Source organism: Pollicipes pollicipes, unplaced genomic scaffold (assembly GCF_011947565.3).
Source record: "Pollicipes pollicipes isolate AB1234 unplaced genomic scaffold, Ppol_2.1 Scaffold_4002;HRSCAF=4701_pilon_pilon_pilon, whole genome shotgun sequence".
NCBI lineage: Eukaryota > Metazoa > Arthropoda > Thecostraca > Pollicipedomorpha > Pollicipedidae > Pollicipes > Pollicipes pollicipes.
The window spans coordinates 31,104,580-31,121,960 of NW_023596420.1; the positions used below are offsets into that span (position 1 = coordinate 31,104,580).

Below are 17,381 nucleotides of genomic sequence, written 5' to 3' on the forward strand. Positions count from 1 at the left end.
TACAAATCAAGCGATTATCGGAAGGGCAGGCAACGGAAAGGCGGAATTGGAGCTGGCAGGATGAAAGAGTAGAAAGAGTGGAGAAAGAATATAGTGTACGGGAAGAAGAATTTGATACGGAAAGGATGATACAGTTCGGGGCTTGTCGACCACAACGGACGCCAAGCTTAACAGAACGGAACAGAAGGAAAGATGGGTTAAAACAAGTGAAGCATAGATACTGATAAGCGATGGTGAATTCATTGGCAAAAGTGGCGAAAAAATTGCGATGGCGAAGAGGCGGTGCTTTGTGCCCTACATTGGCCATCTTCGAGCCACGGCCAGAATGGCCCTCTGCATCCGCCCTTTCACCCTCCCCCCCCCCCTCTCCGCCCATCCAGGAGGTTGGTCCTATGACAGGCGTAATGGTGCCGACATCAGTGCCTATTATGCGTACCTTTGAATTCCTATTTAGATTAGGACCTGCTAGGATGCATAAAGACCATCCAGCCATCTAGACTAAACCAGTTTTACGGAAGGATTGAGACGAGGCACTGATCCTACGGATGGAAAAACTGTTCGGACTTTCGTTCTCGTCCGGTGTGTTAGCATTTACACAACGTTTCGGTTCGTTAACTTCCCAGCCGTCGCGAGGTGCTTCTGAGCACTAGGAAGGACTGGTTAGTGTTTGTCATTCCCCATACGTTCTTCGGTTAGCTTGGTTAGGAGAACACCTAAACCACAATCAAAGGATCTTGGTTCGAATCCACGCAATTCCGAGCCGAGAATTCGAGCTGTGACACCCCCATGCCCATGACAAACAATATTCCCTGAAATTTAACGGTCCAAAACTTTGTCGAAGTACCAGGTAAGGGCACCAAAACACTAGATGAAAGCGACTGTCCAAAAATCATTCTTAATTGTAGGCTGAATTAGCCTAAAGCAGGTTCAATGACCCCACTCAGATAGTTTAAGCTACCCGGACCCACATGAAGTAGCCTTGGATGTCAATCTGGCCGGACTTGGCTGTGTTAGCCTTGCATAACCTCAACGAACCGGAGTTGCAAAAATAACACCGGATAATGACGCTGTCATGCCCATAGTCACATACTTCACACAGAATCCGCAATAAACAGGTTTTCATCCATCCCCTTTCAACATGTAAAAGTAAGTTGATGTAACACCTGAAGACATGTCTGTCACTTGCATCGCATACACTATAACTATACGCATGAGTCGTCACGTGACGAGGAGCCGGACTAAGCCGCTCGTGAGTGCTGCCTTAAGCGCATTTCCCTTTTCACGTGTGTCGCCGAGCTATGCTGTTTTAGGGGATGCAGTCAACTTTAAGTTGTCCACCTGTTTACAACAAAGCGACAACAGTGATTTCAAAACACATGTTCTGGGTCACAGCGCACACGGGAATTGAAGTATCTGCACTCTGACCCACTGTGTTTGACTGACCCGGCATACGAAGTCGTACGGATGTCAGGCCGTTGCTATAGTGACGGCACGACCAAGAGTGAGGCCATAGGTCGTAGTGTTCTGTTTGTGACGTACTCAAAACTTTGGCATTTGTGCCAAACCTTTGCCGCAAAAGCAGTGAACTCCCGGCAAAAGCGATTTCGAGGATAACATGCCATGATAATCAAAACAAAATTTTGTACGCATTTACATAAAATCGAAATTTGTTGGTGGGCATCATCTCTTTAAGAATTTTTTCCTGGCCTACAACGCACCCAAATTTATTCGTATGTTGTTGACGTGATGTTGAATCATCACTAGCAAAGCAACACGAAAAGCGTGGCAACACTGCAACAAGCTTTAAGGATAGGTTGAGGTACCTGTCTTTTCAAGAATTTATTACAGTCATGCATGTAAGTGTGCTAAGGCCGATATTGTATCGTAAAATGTCATCTTAGACGGTACCTTCTCTTTCCAACAACCAGCAAAACAAATTGATGATAGTAAATGGCGTTTCAGAGCTATTTCACAACGAATGCACCTTCTGAGTGCCTTGAGATGATAAATACTTCGAACCGTGAGCAAGCTGTGCAGTCCACGACGGTATTCTAAGCTCTAAGAATGACCTCTGGTCACCATGGCGCCTAACCTCTCACAGCCATTACGGCAGTACGCCCACTTGGTGGGATACCAGCGCCGCGCAGGAACCCAAACCCGGATCTCCTCATCACGGGCACCGTTGCTCGGACGGAACACGGACAGTGGGGGAGAGGGGGGGGGGGGGGGCGTCACCGGACGCACCGCTGCGTCCTGCTGCAGCGGCGTGGGGGGGGGGGGCTGATTTGGCAAACGCCGGTCGGGATGGCAAGGCGCCAGCGGCTTGCAAGTCGCGCGACAGGCCTTAGCTATTCGATGCATCGGGTCTCGTTGCGGCTCATCGAAGAGACCGCCCCTTTCATCCCCTCCTCACGCAATGAATACGTCCCTGCGTTCAGCAGCTGAACCCGTCGCAGGAAAGAATATTCACCTCCTCCCGAGTCCAGTCTGGCGACGATAAGCGCTTCGATTGACGAAAGGTCGGTCACTCTGGCGTCAGGTATGCCGCAGACGGTGGCACGGCGTCATGTGACGGCAAGATATTCGAATACAGGACAGTGCAATGCACCAGCGGCCTCCAGATATCATGCATGTACATCGCCGCGCCGCATCTTCGTCGCGAATAATGTTTAGATTTCACGTCCTCGGCTGTCGCCGCTGAAAGCATTCTTCCGCTTCAATTTGGATGGAGAGTGTGACGCATCTCCTCGATGCTGAAGGGCCTGGCGCCCAACACCCAGGTGCCGTGGTCTTCCCGGATGCAGCCTGGTTCAATGCGCTCCTCACGGATACCTGACCTTATCGATGGTATTATTTACTCGGAGTTACGTGAGACATTGCGGCCAATTAGCAGCGGCTGTCCTGCTTAAGAAACGACTACGCAATAGGAGAGGAGCGGAACCGGTCCTTCTACGCTGCTCACTGCAGGATGAAAGTTTCTGAATACACGATCAGCCTGAGACTCGGAGCTGCATCCTGCATTAAACTCTGGCATTTGGTCAAGATTTCTTGGCATTTGTAGCCAGGATTGGTTAGAAAAACCGAAGCGCCGCAACGGTGTCTTTTCATTAACGATTAGGGAAGACTGCGAGGTTCTAACAGTCAGTGTCATTTTTCGCGGTCATTCCTTCTCAGCGTCAGTTGCATCACTACAGGCCTGATGTTCAAATCTGATGTTGTTTTTGAGGGAGGGGCAAAAATAGACAAAGTCGCACCCTGCTAACCTTACAATCACTATTTTATCTCTCTGCTATGGGGTCCGGCAGATGCTCATGAACTGCATGACACAGTGCTCAGGTGTTCACTACGACAAACGAGGGCACTGCCAGACTGAATGAGCTTTTCTGCCTTTTTTAAATTTCAAAAAAGTCGATCGTCTATTCGTCAAAGAACATTGCAATGCCACCCCCGGTAAGGGTCTTCGCTTTACCATTTAAGCACAGCAATTTGACCGCCAGTGGCGTCCAGCCTCCGTGCGTGACGTAGCCCCTGGCGGTCCGCTGTGCCGCCATACACGGAACTCGGCTCACCGACCGCTCGACGTCAGAGCAACGAGGCGGCTGGAGCCGGTAGCAGCTGCGCACATGTTACGGTCAGGTCACATGTCACAGCCTTGATTTAAATGACAAAGGGCTTAAGCCCATGGCTTTTGGCATTGTGAGTTGCGAGTTTCTATGCTGAAAATATTTGACCATCATATACCTGCAGGCGCCGCTTAAACGAATGGCTTCGAAGCGTAGAGTTTTCTCAATGTAACTGACGCCTGCTTGATGACGTCAGATGGTGATGATGACGTTTAATCAAGACGTTCGGACGCAATACAGGTTCATTGTTTGTAAACATAACAACTCCAAAGCCATCATAATACATTCCATTGTTCCAGCTGCTGGGTATAGCTGAAAACAAAACAAAACAAAAAACATTATGGACGATGCACAACACAAAAGACCAGAAACTGGCACACAGATTAACCAGCACGCAGCTCAAATCAAGCAGCAAAAGAATGGGAACGTTGTCCAGTATGATCCATCTGTGCCACGAATAACTGGGCCTGTAGTAGATTAAGCGTAACACCACTCTTTCGTGAATCGGACACATTGCCCTGAGGTCCAGCACCGCTACACCACCATACTCAGCATACTCTACACGAACAGCATACGCATAACTGGGTCTACAATAGATTAAGCGTAACACCAGTCCTTCCTGAATCGGACACATTGGCCTGAGGTCCAGCACCGCTACACCATCATACTCAGCGTACTCTACAACGCTAAGGTAGGCACATGTGCTCAATCCCCCTCCACACATCCACCTCAGCTGCCTGTCCCGCGCTTGAACGGACCTTTAAAAAGTTCACCTTTTTGTACATTTCACATTATTGTTAGGTCAAACTCGGCCGATTTGATCGGTAGTACCAATTTTTTCGAAAGCCTTCCGAATAGCTCGGCATTGCGATTTGAAGAAGCCGCTCCTGCAGCTGCTATTCGAATCAAAATCACATAAGTTGTCAAGTGCATTTGCAAGGAACATTATCCACGTATTGTTCTTTTTTAAACAGTGTGCCACCACCAATCAAATTGCTGTTCATGTCTGCGGGCACTGAAGCCGGTTGTAGCTTGTTGTTACAAAGAAAAACCCTGAAAATGGAGTAGGATCATCGGAAGGCAATTTTTAATTTACTACCGCTTTTCCTTTCGGTAAAGGCACGTGGCCGAAATATCAACGCATAGATATCTCCATACTCCTGGTTTTTCTACGTGAAATAAGGTCATAGCTACTGTTTCATCTAAGCCGCTCCTGTAGGAGGAAACTCGTTGGACTCTCTGCTCACCACTGTGAAGGTAATACATTTCATTTGCCTTTCTTTTTCCACATGTGTGTTGTGATATGTTTCCATATACTAATTTGTCAAAATACCTGAGTAATAAATGCCACGAAAGCTTCAAACACTCCATCAAGAAAAAAAATTATGCAAACATGAGGCTATTAGCCCGCAAATTATACGAAGCATTATACTATGGCTTTCATTTCTACCCTATGGCGTTAAGCATTATGGCTCTTTTCAAAGCGCACTTTGGCTTCGAGAAACAGCGTTGCATGGCCCGCAGTGACGCATTGGTTCAAACTTCAACCAATGCGCTCCTTGGTAAATGGCCTTTGCCGCCCTTTGTGCCAATCACGAACGTTCATTTGTACTGACGTCATTTATACGAGTGAAGGCATCCCTTTTGAGCGCGCAGACCACAATGTGCTGGTTAAATCAGCTCAAAAGTGGTAGCTCTAGTCCGCACCAGCTGACGACAACCCTCAGAAGATCCTGCCGTCGTCATAACGGTGACAGTCGCGACAACGACAGTTGTCGTGGACTCGGGCTACACCCTGGGGCTTCCAAGAAAGAAAGAAGTGTAGCGTTGCAGCAAGAAACGTTGGCAGCGTACTTAAGAATCGAACATGATTAACATTTATCTCCCTATTATATATTCATGGTGCTGCAATGCAACTATGAAGTGCTATCATAAGACGTAAATGGTCCTGAGATTTCACCAGAGAGTGTTTTGAAATATGCCGCAAAGGTGGAACACTCCCTTTAAGACCATGCGCGCGTGACCCGGGACGGCCGCCAGGGGAGGGCACGGCCGAGAATCCGGCTGCTCGCGGAGGTTCACGACCCGTGGCCGTGGGTCGTGACCACGTGATCACGAGCCGTTGGCCCGCCCTGCAGTCGTCCCCAGCTTAGAGCGGCAGCGGAGCGCGGCATCCCGCGCGCCGGCGCGGGTGGAGCGCGGCCGACTGTCGGGAAACGGACCCGGACGTCCCAGCGTCTCCGGCTTTGGGTTGCTTTGATTGGAAGATTGTCCTTCCAGCAAAGACGTCGTCAATGGGGAGGCAGGGGCCGAAGGCTCCCCTGGAACCGTACGTGTCCTCTGGCGGCGGAATCAATCCCATAGCTCCACGAAAACGAATGCGATATAGGAAAGAAAGGCCTTAGCCTTCTGTTTTTTTTCGGCATTATAATTTGAAAGTTATTATGATGAGTCAACTATCTCCAAGATGCCAGGAGGTACTGGTTAAACGAGGTTGCAATGCAACGATTATGTTGACGATACCCTTGGCGCCAGGCTAATGTGTGAACCTTCCTGCTCAGAGGTTGAATACTCTAGGTCAGGTAAATCCTGATGACATCCTGGTTTCCAATGTGAACAAAAGTTGGTTAACTTAGTATGCTACGTTGGCACCGTGCGAAGCTGCGCTTTATAGGCCTAGACGCACAATGAAACTGAACTGCTTGCAACCCACACACTTACTTGCAACTCACACACGTCAATTCCAGATGAGCTTGCGCTTCCGTACTTTTATTTCTTTTGCAGGGCTTAGCCCAATAATTATCCATCTTATTAAGCATGAGGCCCAAGCGACACTAAATCACATCAGCCGGCGATTGTTTCGAGGCCATGCCAGGCGGCAGCAAGAAAAATAACGAAATCGGCTCGGAAATACGGTTTTGGTCGAGATAGGCTGGCGGATGTGAGCACTCTGAAACAGGGTCAACCGTGGAGCAATCCGACACGTTGGTACGGGGCCGTGCCTTCGACTCTCGCATGGGAGAGTTCTCTAAACTGCGATGCCTTTTTTAAGTCACGATATTTGCTGTTCACATGCCGATGGAAGATGCACTTCAGTTTAGAACGCGTCGCGCCTCTGTAAATACCACGCTTCACAGTTCGTTTGCTGCTGAGTTACAGTTCAATGACAATGGAAACTGATATTCTCCGTGCCACGACTGTAGGGCGTGTTAGACTTATCCACCACTCCTGATTGATTGCGTTGCATCCCAGCAGCAATCTGCTATCATTCTGGCTTATGGATTGCCGCGTTTGTGGTGGGTCTGTCTTATCGTGCTCTTAACAACGGGCTGATCGGACTGTGCCACTAGTTAAGCTTAAGGAAGCACGAGCATTCCGCATCCTCGATAGATTCCCTGATAGGCCCAGCCTTGGGCAGAATTATCGGAAGAGCTTCTGGTATGCATAAACTCTCCTTCATCCCAACTTCGATATCGCCTCTGGATGCCTCATGCATGGTCAAGCCCACCCAACAGCGCCAGCAGACACTGATGCTCCCGTCATCTATTGCCTTTTAAGTCGAGGCAGAGCAGACGTTTAAGAGAACCTCCGGAAGACCCTGACAGCTCCACCGCCCGGTGAAATATCTTACCAGCGCGTCGAAGATCCACTCTCAGAATGATTATTTGACGTTCATGCGTTCTGAAGGACCTTCATATTGACCTTCTGAAAGATCCATCACCAGGTGCATGCAGCCGCCAATCCACTGTCAGGTCGGCAGAAGATGCTCGACGAAGCTTTGACAGCTCCTCAGACGGACCCTTCAGCAGGCAAGCGTTAGGGCACCCGGGTAATCTCGCTGACACTCTAGCCTCGGGCCGACGCTGCGCGCACAGTTCCAGGCGGACTCATTGGCGGCTCCCTGGTAAGGAAACCTCATCTGAACTTTCTGAATGTCCCTCTGGACTCGTCGATACCCCCACACTCTGTTCTCATGTCTGGCAGACTCTCTATGGGAGGATCTGGCATCGCTGTCATTCCATCCGCGGGCGAGCACCCTGGCAGGCCCCTCCTCATGGACTCTCTGGCAGACCTCTCCACGCTCAACTCTTAACAAGACCTCGGCAAATTATTCGACGCACTCCCGAAAGGCCCTCTGGTAGCCGCCCCGCAGCGCCCCGAGGATCCCCACGCCTCGATCGCCGCCCTGACTCTGACCCCGGCGGTCCCTGGGGTCAGCGTTCACCCCTCGGAGAGCGAGCCGCCGGCCGGCGGGCCGGCGCCTGGCGCGGCGCGGTGCGCCGGCCCGGCACCGCCCCGTCCGGGTATAAAGCCGCGAGCGGCCGCGACGCTGCCAGACGAGACGAGCATGACGCGGACGACGACGCTGGCCTGTCTGCTGCTGGTGGCGCTGGCGGCGCCGGCCGCCGGGCGGCCCGGCTCGCCGCTCTCGGAGCGCGCGCCACCGCCGCCGCCCGGCGGCCCGGTGCCCGTGTCGCTGTGTCTGCTGCCGAGCGGCGGGCTGGCCATCAACCTGCAGGACACCCTCGGCCGACAAGGCAGGGGCCCACAAGGTCAGAGCCGGGCGGGGTCAGGTTAGGGCACGGCGAGGTTAAGATTCAGGTCGAGCGGGTCATAGTAGGTCGGGTTGCAGAGGTCGGGCACAGGTAGTGGAGGTCAGTGGAAGAAAGCCTGAGTCGTGAAATGTCAAAATTTGTGAGGAGACGGTCACAGGTAGGTCAGACGATGGTCAGCTTCAATGCAGAATTAGAGGGAAGGCCAGACGTAATAGCGATAGCGCGTGGGCCACGACACCCTGCCGACCAACGACAGGTTCGAGAAGCGTAAATCAGTCGGAAACGGCCGAATTTGGCCCGCTTTCTCATCGGGGACACGACCCCTTTGTCGACGCGCGCGCCAAATTTTATGGTGACCGTTCAGCAATGATCCAAAATTCGTCCCGTCCCTGAGGCAACCACTTGCGCAGCGAATCCAGACAATTGTGATGGACTCGGAGTTGGTGGGCGTGAGTGCCCACTTCAGTAACTGGTACTTGTTAATTCAACTGTTAGAGAGATTATTGAGGTGAACGCTCTTCAAAATACCCAAGATTTGTTATTTGAAAAAGAAACTGCAAGATTTTTGCTAAGAAATTACAACGACTTGTCACGGCTAGAACATGGTCATTGCTGTTGCGGACAAAAATAGTTTGCAAGAGGATAATTTAAGTTGCAGCCTTAAAGGACAATTAAAACAACCTTTTAGAAAGCCCATACATGAAGAACTAGCCACTAGCTGAGTGGAAGCAAGCACACCAACCCGCAACAGTGATGAAGAGAGTCGCGTACTACCAGTGCAGTAGCGTGCGTCTAGCCTGTTTCCCCATTATTCGCTTCATCCTGAACCACCGCGAAGACGGCCTCTCCTGGGTACGTCGCGGACATCAGCCACGAGCGGGCTCAAGTGGCTCCTGGCGGACTGCTGTCCGAACGCGCGCGCTTGACCCGCCGAAGGGTCCCTAACGCGCGCACCCAACCCGCCGAAGGGTCCCAAATGCGCGCGCCTGACCCGCCGAAGGGTGCCTAACGCGCGAGCCTGACCCGCCATAGTCCCAAACGCGCGCGCCTAACCCGCCGAAGGGTCCCTAGCGCGCGCACCTAACTCGCAGAAGGGTGATGATGATTGGGTTCTAGGGCGCGTCGACTTCTAGGGTCATTTTGCGGGGCTGCCTGTGCTGGGTGGGTACCGGCGGCGGACTCCCAGGTGGTCGCAGTCGTGCCCCATCACCCGCGCCTCTCATCCCCCCCCCCCCCGTCTCTTCCCCATCCGGTAGCTTTGATACGGTCATGCCAGCTGAAGGGGCTTTAATCGCATCCGAACTGAACAGTAGCGTGGATTTCCCTGCTCCAGCCCAGGGCGAGATCCTCGAGAAGGCCACGTGGGACCGGCGGAGTCGCAACCACAGGCCTTTCACTGAACGCCAGTGCCGTAATAGGTTTTTACAAAGCACCCGAAGACTTGCGGGATCCCGATGAGCCCAGCTATGTGGGCAACTTCATCAATGCTGAGTAGATCCACCGCCATGTTTCGAGACTGCATGGAAGGAACGAGCAGATTCCCAGCGTGGATTCGATCCTACGTGAAATCCTGTGCTGGGATGTCATGGCTGGTCCGAAATGAAAGCGTTGGTTTCATGTGTATTCTTACAATGTAATTCACGCTGGACTTCACATCCATAGCAATAAAATAACAAGACGCGTCGCTATTGCGAAATTCTCATCGCAAGCGATGTGTAGGCACGCGGTGGAGGCAGCTAGTCAAAGCTATGCACGACACAAAACCCACGCGACTTGTGAACGACACTGCTCGACTAGTCAGCTGACACCACAGCGTTTCCATTCACAGGACTCTTCGACGGCGCTGAGTTCGACTAGAGACGAATCACATCTGCCCGCCGCGTCCGGGCGGGCGGGCCGTGAGACAACGGAAGGCTGCAGCGCCCCGGCGCCGCTCCCAAGCGGACCCTCGCACGCGGCGGAGCACCCAGCGCGCAGCAGGAGCCGACTGCTGACCCCAGCAGCCCTGCCGGCGGGACGTCTGCTCCGCGCACGGCGGCGTGAGATGACCCGGGAGTGCTGACGTGATGGCTCGGGCTTGATGGCGACCGGGCCGTGCGCGACGAGCCTCGCCGGCGCCGCGTCGGCGCAAATACTCCCGCGTGTGCGCGCGCGCCGCCGTCAGCCGTGAGTGAGCCGCTCTTATTCAGGTGTATCGCTGCCGTGTCCGGGCGAGCCGAGTCTCCGGGGACAAGCCGAGTCCCCGGGGCGCGCGGCGCGGACCGCGGCGGACACGGCGTTACAAGAAATAGATCTCAGTCTCAGCTGTGCCGCTCTCTCTCACTCCCTCTCCCTCACTGTGCCGGAGACGGCGCCCGAACACCGGGCGGCTCGCGCACGGCCAGCTGCCATGACACGCGGTCTATGACACGAGAGCACCTCCGATTCAGCGGCTGATGCGCGCAGTGAGGTCTGACGGCTCCACTGATCTGCCAGCCACACGGCGCCACGGAACGCCCAGCGAACTTCGCGTGATTTCAAGCCACGACACTGAACGTGCGACGGTCGAGTGATCGAGAGATGACAATAACGTGTAGCTGATTCTAACACGCGGTGATAAAAATACAGACAGCATAGAATCTTAGTAGACTATTTCTAAGCCAATTCATCTTAGCAAAGCTTCGCGACACGATACCGTGTGCGACACGGGTGTTGCTAAAATTAATAGTTGGCATACTTCCCACGAAATTTTGGGACATTCCTCTGAGCAGAATTATGCAACAGTACAGGTCGCAACAATCTCGTCGCAATTCATATCACACTTCACATTCTGCTGATGCCAGCCAGGACAAGCTCACTACCCATTCGTACTTCAAAGCTGCATTACCCTAAGCGAGTATGTAAATGGCTTGCCAGACAACTACTACCGTCTGGTGACAGCCAAAAGACATCCCTAACCCACTCAAAATGGCAGCAAATCGGACCTACGCATGCATTAGCACTGGACTCAGGTATCATCCGCATAGACGGCGCGGCGTGACGGCCCCAAAACAGCCTCGAAACACCCGTCTCCGGACACGAACACATCTGCTGTCGCTCGACCTCGGCTGGAGGAGACGGCCCACCAGCAGCGGCAGGGACCGGGCTCAGCTCCATCCGCTGCGGGACACAGCTCAAAACGCCGACGCGCGGCGGGCTCGTGAACAGCGCCAGTTGTCAGCGCGCCACAATCGTCACGCAGACCCCTGTTCGGCGGGCGATGTGGCGGCAGTGCCCCCCCCCCCTCTCCTCCCCCCCATCAGCCTTACGGGCCGTCACCTCGGCTGGGGACGGCCGGGCGCCCAACCCCGCCACAAGTGAGCGCCAGATCGGCAGCCCTGCTCCAGCGCCCGACGCGTTCCGAGCGGGGGTGTAGTTTCACAAAATAACTTGGGGGCTGGGCAGGCAAAATGGTCGAGCGTACCGCCAAACTGACCAAGCAGGTAAAACACGAATCTTTCCTCGAATTTGGACCACTTTTCACTCAAAGCCGAGGGGTGCAGTCCCCAACCCTCCCAAAAATAAATACACCTTCCGATGGGCGTGGCAAACTCCAGGCCGACCAACACTCGTCGCGCCTCCTTCTCACGCTTCGCATTCCACCTCGCCACGCAGCCAAACGCACCACGCTCCACACGCAGTCCCGCGCCGTCCAGAGGCGCCGCCGCGCGCTGCCCCGGCACGCGACCGAGCTGCCGCGGCCGCCGGGCGGCTCGGTCAGCGGGCGCCGCCGGTGACGCGGCGGGCCTCGCGCGCCAGGCGGCGCCTGTCGTCGTCGTCGGAGCCCGAGCCCTCGTCGGCCGACCAGTCGGAGCCCGACTCGTCCGGCGCGTAGTCGTCCGAGTCCGAGTCGTTGATGAACTCGTCGTCCAGGTCGTACGAGTCGGGCGTGTCGGCCGGCTGTTGGGCGAGGCGGCGAGCTGCGGCCGGGCAGGGCGGCGTCAGGCCCGGGAGCCAGGAGCCTAAGTCCGTCCCGCCGCACGGGACGGACTTAATACGACCAGTCGCCGCCTCCGACAGACCTACTCGTCCTGATCCTCTGTCTTACACCTCCCTCGCGAACAGCCGCGGGGCACGGGTCAGCAACCAGACGAAGGGGCGACTACGCTTCACAGAAATACATCACACGAAGGTGGCATGATGATCCGGCCACAACACCGTTCAAAAGGAAATCAGAACACGTCCTGCACATTTCGACCACTGGTCTCCCCGACTCCACCAGGACCCACGGGCCGGTCGGCTCACCCTTGCGCTTGGCCTCTCGGCCGGGGTTGGGGCGGGACGTGTGCGCGAACGTGCGCCGGTGCTGCGGGTTCTTGCGGTAGCAGCGGAGGCCGAACTCGCACTCAGGCAGCGAGCCGCCGGCGGCCGGGTCCGGCGGCACGGCGTAGTCGGCGTCGCCCGGATGGGCCAGCTCCACACGGTGGGCCGGGTTCTTTCTGCGCGGGCGGACAGGGGAGGGTTACAGAGCTCCCAAGAACAGGACATGATGGGGTGGTGGGGGTGATGTATTACATTTAGCACAGGGAGAGAACGCCGGGAACGTGGAATGTGGATTTATATGCGCGTCAACATCCAGCTGTTACCTCTGTCAGGCACTCTGCACGACCTGCTGACTGAAGATTGCAAAAGGTCAAAAAGTAAAATGGCAAGAAAAGGAACATGGCAAAAGTGCTGCTGACCTCCTGTTCTACATGGACCATTTCTGGAAGGGTACCATACCTGAAACACTGCGCACCAAATCCGCAGCTTTCCCTCTGGCTGGAGGAGGCCGCCGCCGTCGCCGGCCCCGATCCCTCGCTCTCCTCGTCCGACAGCGCAGGAGCACCGCCGTGCACTGCCACCTTCCGGCGCGGCGTTGTGCTCGAAGTTGCCGCCGCGGCGCCGGAGGCGCTAGTGTCGAGCGCGGCGGACTCTACGCCCGCCGCCGGGGGATCGGCGGGCAGCGGCCGCGGCGACGGCGGCTGGCCAGCACGTGCCGGGCTCGCGGTTGCCGACTTCGGCGGGGCGGGGCCTCCCGCCTCACCCAGCCCGTCACCTCCGACGCGGCCAACGATGGAGGACAGGCCCTCGTCGTCCGAGTCGGACATCGAGAGCTGGCGGCGCCCGGCGGGCCGCGCGCGGGCCTGCTGCTTCTTGCCCCGCGGCGAGGCGGCACCGCCCGCGGCCGCTCGCTTCTTCTTCTCGCCGCTAGAGCCACTGCCGGCGCCGCTCGGGGCCGGGCGTTTACGGCTGCTGCCGCCCGAGGCGTCGGCCGCGGGCTCGGCGCTTGACTTCAGCAACCAGGCGGGCAGCTTACGGAACTGCCGAGTCACGCCGTTCGTTGCGACCTGAGTCACAGGGCAGGCAAATCAATGACGAGCCTAGAATGACGCCCTCACTGGCGATTGGATTAACTAAAAGTAGCACCATATGCCTGTAACACCGCTGGTGTGAGAAGCGTGCAGCCATATCAACATAACAAAGATATCTCACAAAGTGTGCTAACATCCACATTGGCAGGGGGAATCAATGCAATCTACAGCAACATGACAACAGGATTGCACTTTGCAAGCACCTCTTCTTGAAGCATGTCTGTGATAACTGTCTCTTCCAAAATCTTACAAGCATTTGGAACAACCCTGCATTACATCAGCTGATGAACTTCATGAAAGCCATGAAACAGCGGAATGGCACACCTGCTTCGTGTCCTCCTCCACTGCCGGCGCCTGCTTTGCTGCCGGGTCGGACAAGCTCGGCGCCACACCGCTACCATTGACAGACGGCGCCGCCGCCGCCGCACTCTGCCGGCCAGGGGCGCCGCCCGAGGACACGCCGTCGGAGGCTGTGGCTCCAGGGGCCACGCTGGAGGCGGCGGCTGTGGCGGCGGCGGGAGCCTCCTCCGCGGCTGTGGCGGCGGCGGGAGCCTCCACCGCGGCCGCACCGGCACGGTCGGCCGTGCGCGGGAGCGGGGCCTCGCCGCCGCCGTCCGCGTGCGCCGGGCCGCCGGTGTCGATGGCAGGCGTGCTCGCGGCCGCCTGGGCCTGCTCGGCTGCCTGGCCATCATCGGCGGCAGTGCCGGCGGCTCCAGCTGGCTGGCACAGTTTGTAGCAGAAGGCATCCAACAGAAGGCAAAACTCGTCGCCTGGGTGCAGCTGCTCGCGCTGGTTCTGAATGAGGGGGCGGGGCTTTTCTGCAGCACCTGCCCTCACAAACAGCGGCGTACTGTGGATCTGGAAAAATGTGATGCAAGTGATGTTTATGATGAGTCTTGGCAAGGGTCAGGTTGTGCTGAATCAGGATCTGCACCTAGTATAGCACTGCTCCAAAATGAGTTGGCATTACTACCGCTCTATAAGGAGGGAGTAATGTTGAACAGTCCTGTGCCAAATTTGATATTTAGGAAGAATAACAGCAAACATTTGTGGGTAAACAGTAACTTGGTCAGGGTGTACTTTCCTACCTAACGTTAGAAAAAATCATTGTACACCATTCGTCGTGTTCAAGGCAGGTCATATCGTAAATAATCGCAAAACAGGTAGATTCATGCTCTTACCTTCGAATTTTTTGCAATTACGATGGCGAGCTCCTGAGCGCCGACACACAGCAGCCGCGACACCGGCGCCATTAGGGGATTGGGTGGGGAGTGTCAAGCAAAATGAGAACATGGCGGCTGAATAAAAGCTCACTATACGGTAACTATATATGGCACGGAACATGGACACCAATGGGATGCTGGGTTGAAGGGGATATAGGGTGGGGAGGATAGGTTGGGTTGGGTTAGGTTAGGTTAGGTTAAGTTAGGTTAAGTTAGGTTAGGTTAGGTTAGGTTAGGTTAGGTTAGGTTAGGCTAGGTTAGGTTAGTTAGGTCAGGTTAGGTTGGGTTAGGTAAGGTTAGCTTAGCTTAGCTTAGCTTAGCTTAGGTTCTGGTCTATTCTTGGTTAGGTTAGGTTAGGTCAGGTTAGGTTAAGTTAGGTTCGGTTAGTTTGGGTTAGGTTAGGTTAGATTAGGTTAGGTTAGGTTAGGTTAGGCTAGTTTAGGATATGTTCTGGACTATTCTGGCCTGTGTGTTTCATGAACGTACCTAAACGCGATAAGAAACGATTTTGATTGCTTTATTGTTGTTACCTTGGTCCCGTCCATTTTGTATGGTTCTTGATAAGCAGAAATATTGTACTTACGCAACAACGCAGAAGCGGCGCTTGGGAGTCGAGGCGGTGCGGTGCGGTGCCCGCGCTCGGGAGCTCGCTATCGTATTTATTAAAATTCGAGGGTAGGAGCATGATTCTACCTGTTTTGAGATTATTTACGATATGTTCCGCGTTAAACATGATGAGTGGTTTACCTTGGTCCCGTACATTTTGTATAGTTCTAGGTAAGGAGAAATATTGTATTTACGCAACTGGCAACGCAGAAACGGCGCTGGGGAGTCCAGGCAGCGCGGTGCACGCGGCGCTTGGGAGCTCGCCATGGTAGTTATTGAAATTTGAAGGTAGGAGCATGATTCTACCTGTTTTGAGATTATTTACGATATGTGCCGCCTTAAACATGACAAATGGTGTGCGATGATTTTTTCTAACATTAGGTAGGAAAGTACACCCACACCAGTAACTTAGCATATACTTACTGATGTAATGAAAATCTGTCCATTTGGTGACAGCTCCAAGAGGCCATGGTTTCTTGACACTTTCTTTTCTTTGCACTGCAAAACACACTTTTTGAAGACCTGGTACTTTTACACCTGAATAATGTATTTATGGCTGAGAAAAAATAAAATTGTGGTCCCATTACATTACCACATTTTTGCCATGAATTACAAATGCCATGCACCCATATAGCTTCTCTATTTGGTCTCTGGTACACAATTTAAGCAAGTTGGCTTCTAAAATGCAGATGGGGCACACAAACAAAATATGCAACACAAACACATCAACCACAGCTATATGCAGCTACTGAAATGTTTTGAATTGCAATGGAAAAATAAACCCTCCCTACAGCACTTTTAGTTATAGGATCATTTTCACTTAAACAACACAAGGCAGCTAGATGCTGCACAACATGCCACTTTCAAATTATCACATTGTTTACACCACAGCTTGCTATCATTTCATACCTTAAGAAATGGCCCTCTCCCAACTGATGTAACCCCATATGGTATTTTGATTTTATCTTCATCAGCATCTTGTCTTTCCAAGTAAGCCATCATACCATTGACACCTTGTTCTGTCATTTCAACACCTATTTGTGTTTATCAAGATGGTCCTGAGCTTGCAAACTGGATATGCTCCTAGAAAAATAGAACAGCATCATTAAATATTTCAGGTGCAGTACATATTTGGCAACCAGACACCTGATCACTAATTCAGCATTGTCACTCTGGAGTTTTACACAAGCAAGAGGGAACCTGGAATAATAGCAAGGAGTGAAAATGAGCTGGGATGTTAATCAAGGCAACATAGTCAATGGGCGGGGTGGCACTTGGCAAGAGAGCCAACAAGCTTATGGAAGTGAACATTTACACCAATGCTAAGGATGGCCAAGAGAAACTTCAAACACGGGTTTGACGCTCCCTTTCCAAGCAATCCGACGGCCCAGGCACTGACCAGAATCTCCTTAACAAGCGATGAACTTCGAGAACACACAAGTAAACAGCAGCTCCGTATCTGACACAACTTACAGGGTTTCCACCGGTAAAACACCCGTGGATACACACGCAGCAACGGGGCTATTCCCCGATCAACAACGCCACAACAAACTACCCCGGCTCCGTCTTGTTTACAAGTCTGGTCTTGTTTGATGAGCTACGCCCAACTGCGCCAAATAGAACAACAAGAAAATACTAAACTGCTGTCAAGAAGTCATTTTGCATCTATTTTGACTCCTGAAATGCCTTGATGTCACACAATATATGCATCATTTAAAAAAGATTGGCAGGCAAATGCGACAGACAGATAAACAAGTCAAACATTTAGAAAATACACGTATAATGATACATAAATAGCACAACGCGTGTGCCCATTTCCGAAACTAGCTTCTAAGTTTCCTGTCTTTTATGTTAAGCCCAGAGCGATCTTCGCGCGCCCAACTAGTCCAGTGACGCATGACTATCGCAAAGCGCCCAATTCCATCGCATCGCGTTTTCCCGGTCAGGCACCACAATCCAATCAGATAAGGGTTGACGGTTGATATGGCCCGATAAAACGAA

The 17,381-nt window shown here is 53.4% G+C and overlaps 1 protein-coding gene and 1 long non-coding RNA gene across 2 annotated transcripts; both read right to left on the minus strand.

Moving 5' to 3' along the window:
* Positions 1-11,462: 11,462 nt before the first annotated feature.
* LOC119094380 (aprataxin and PNK-like factor) lies at positions 11,463-13,693 on the minus strand. Its single transcript, XM_037217443.1, has 6 exons — positions 13,686-13,693; positions 13,252-13,396; positions 12,920-13,041; positions 12,443-12,636; positions 11,964-12,117; positions 11,463-11,481 (listed from the first exon to the last, which is right to left on the minus strand). Exons 1-6 carry the CDS (start codon positions 13,691-13,693, stop codon positions 11,463-11,465), a joined length of 642 nt encoding a protein of 213 aa, XP_037073338.1.
* Positions 13,694-14,199: 506 nt separating this feature from the next.
* On the minus strand, positions 14,200-16,937 carry LOC119094022 (uncharacterized). Its single transcript, XR_005093742.1, has 4 exons — positions 16,854-16,937; positions 16,290-16,463; positions 15,804-15,878; positions 14,200-14,409 (listed from the first exon to the last, which is right to left on the minus strand). It is a non-coding gene; the product is annotated as an uncharacterized LOC119094022 (long non-coding RNA).
* Between the last annotated feature and the right edge of the window lie 444 nt (positions 16,938-17,381).